The 2,147-nt window shown below is 33.8% G+C and overlaps 1 protein-coding gene across 4 annotated transcripts in view; it reads left to right on the plus strand.

Moving 5' to 3' along the window:
• LOC132125187 (transmembrane protein 117) overlaps positions 1–2,147 on the plus strand; it is a 65,337-nt gene continuing 63,190 nt past the window's right edge. For 2 of the 4 annotated variants that reach the window (XR_009426863.1, XM_059536464.1), the window contains exon 1: positions 1–204. Coding sequence is in view for 2 of the 4 variants with exons in the window: in XM_059536464.1 (XP_059392447.1) it covers positions 174–204 (31 nt within the window). In the remaining 2 variants the exon portion in view is untranslated. Of the gene's footprint in view, positions 225–380; positions 563–2,147 lie in introns of those variants that run through there. The other 2 variants (XM_059536465.1, XM_059536466.1) reach the window with 2 other exon arrangements.

Consider the following 2,147-nt stretch of genomic DNA (forward strand, 5'->3'; position numbering starts at 1 on the left):
AAAGAGAGAGAGACACACACACACACACACACCGAGAGAGAGAGAGAGAGAGAGAGAGAGAGTGAGAGGGACACAGGTCTGTCTCCTCGTTGAGCTCGGTGTGTTTTGTTTCTGGACGCGTTGAATAAGCGACGCGCCGCGGATCATCACTGAACGCAAGCGCTGACGCGGCGATGGCCTCGAAATCTCTCCACGACTGTCTGCGTAAGAGACGATTCACATCTGTTACCCGTGTGCGTGTGTGTGTGTGTGTGTGTGTGTGTGTGGAACATGCTGGAAAAGCGCGCTGTGATCAGTTTCTTATTTCTGATCATCAGCAGATATCCTCTGACTGATTCATTCATCGCGTGCGTTACACGCGTGCGTCACGCGGTGCTCTCATGTGAGCTTGTTTCTTGCTGAGATTGATTGTTTTGACATGTGATCTGTAAAGGGAAGAGTTTCAGTGTTGCACTGGAAGCCATGAATGTAAACATGATAGATAGATAGATAGATAGATAGATAGATAGATAGATAGATAGATAGATAGATAGATAGATAGATGTATTTCTAGCCTGTCTTGGTGAGTTTTTCCTTCTCTCTATCTATATTTAAACTGTCTGAATCTGATAACTATCTTCACAAGCTCCTGCCCTAAATAATACATTTTACTTGACGAATTTCCTAAAACATTAAATTAATATTAATATTAAATTTTTTAAATTAAACATTGACTCTTTTTTTCTATTCTTTATTTAGATCGTATTGGATTTCTTGAAATGTGTTTCATCTGATTTAGATAAAGTGTTATTAATATAATTAATTTATAGATTTATTTATTTTATATTATATAAATATATGTATATTTATATTATAGTTTAATTTAAGATAAAGTTTTTGTAATTTTGTTGTGCTTTTGTAATTTTAGTAGCTTGGTGTTTTAATTTAAAAAGGTCTATATAGTTACATTTATTTTAGCACTTCAACTAATATATAAACATATATTATTAATAAAAATGAAACAGTAAATATAAATAAATTATAAAAAGTATTGTTTTTATATACACTCTATAAATAGGGCACAATATACTGTAGAATTTCTGGATTATTTTTTTAAGGTGTTTTACCAGTATTTAGTATTTTGCACGTCATTGCATTGTGTTTTAGAGTTAACAGAAATGACTGTAAAATGAATGGATAATGTCATGTGTACTGAGCTGCCAGGACCTTACAGTTATTTTATGGATTTATTTTTTACAGTGATATACACACACACATGTTATAATAACATCTGTTGTTTCTGGGTGATTTCAGGGTTCCCTCTGTATGTGGGGACATTTGGTCAAAACATGGTCTCTCTGTCTCTATCTGTCACACACACACACACACACACACAGGGGTTAAATGGGTCAGCAGCACATGGTTTCTGAGCAGTGGACGGTTATTCCAGAACGCTTGCGTCATCACACGCTCATGTCAGATATTTCTGGCCGTGGCTGTGAACATTAGTGTGTTTGTGTCACACGCCTGTCTTTACCAGATCTAATCCAGATTAAATGAACTCCTGGTTCCAGACTATTTTCATTAAAATCAGATGAAGCCTAGAACATGTGCTGGTCATATTTAACAACACGATCAAAAGAAAGAACTGAAGAAATGTTAATGCGGCTAAAAATACACTGTAGAAAAATATCAGGAAAAGTACTGACGATTTTATGAATATGTCCTTCAACCAATGCAATGCTCAGTTCAAAATATGCTAATGCATAAAACATATAAAACATAAAACATGTCAAATAAACATGTCAGATAAAACATGTGAAATCAATTCCTTTTAAACACCACTACCATACGAACACAATACACTGGGCCCTGATTTTGCTGAGCTTTCTTAGTGTGTAGTTTGTGACCTAAATATTTTTAAATAAGAATATGGATATATACGGATATATATATATATATATATATATATATATATATATATATATATATATGGATGCCTGTTTCTGGCACTAAATAAAAAAATAAAAAAGTTAATTGCAACTTTTTTTTCTGACTTCTTTTCTCAGAATTGCGAGATATACACTTGCAATTGTTTGGAAAAAAAGTCAGAATTGTGAGATAAACAGTCGAGATTACCTTTTTTTAAATTTTGGTTGCAACTGGTG

The sequence above is a fragment of the Carassius carassius genome, chromosome 43, assembly GCF_963082965.1.
Source record: "Carassius carassius chromosome 43, fCarCar2.1, whole genome shotgun sequence".
In the NCBI taxonomy this organism is placed as follows: Eukaryota; Metazoa; Chordata; class Actinopteri; order Cypriniformes; family Cyprinidae; genus Carassius; species Carassius carassius.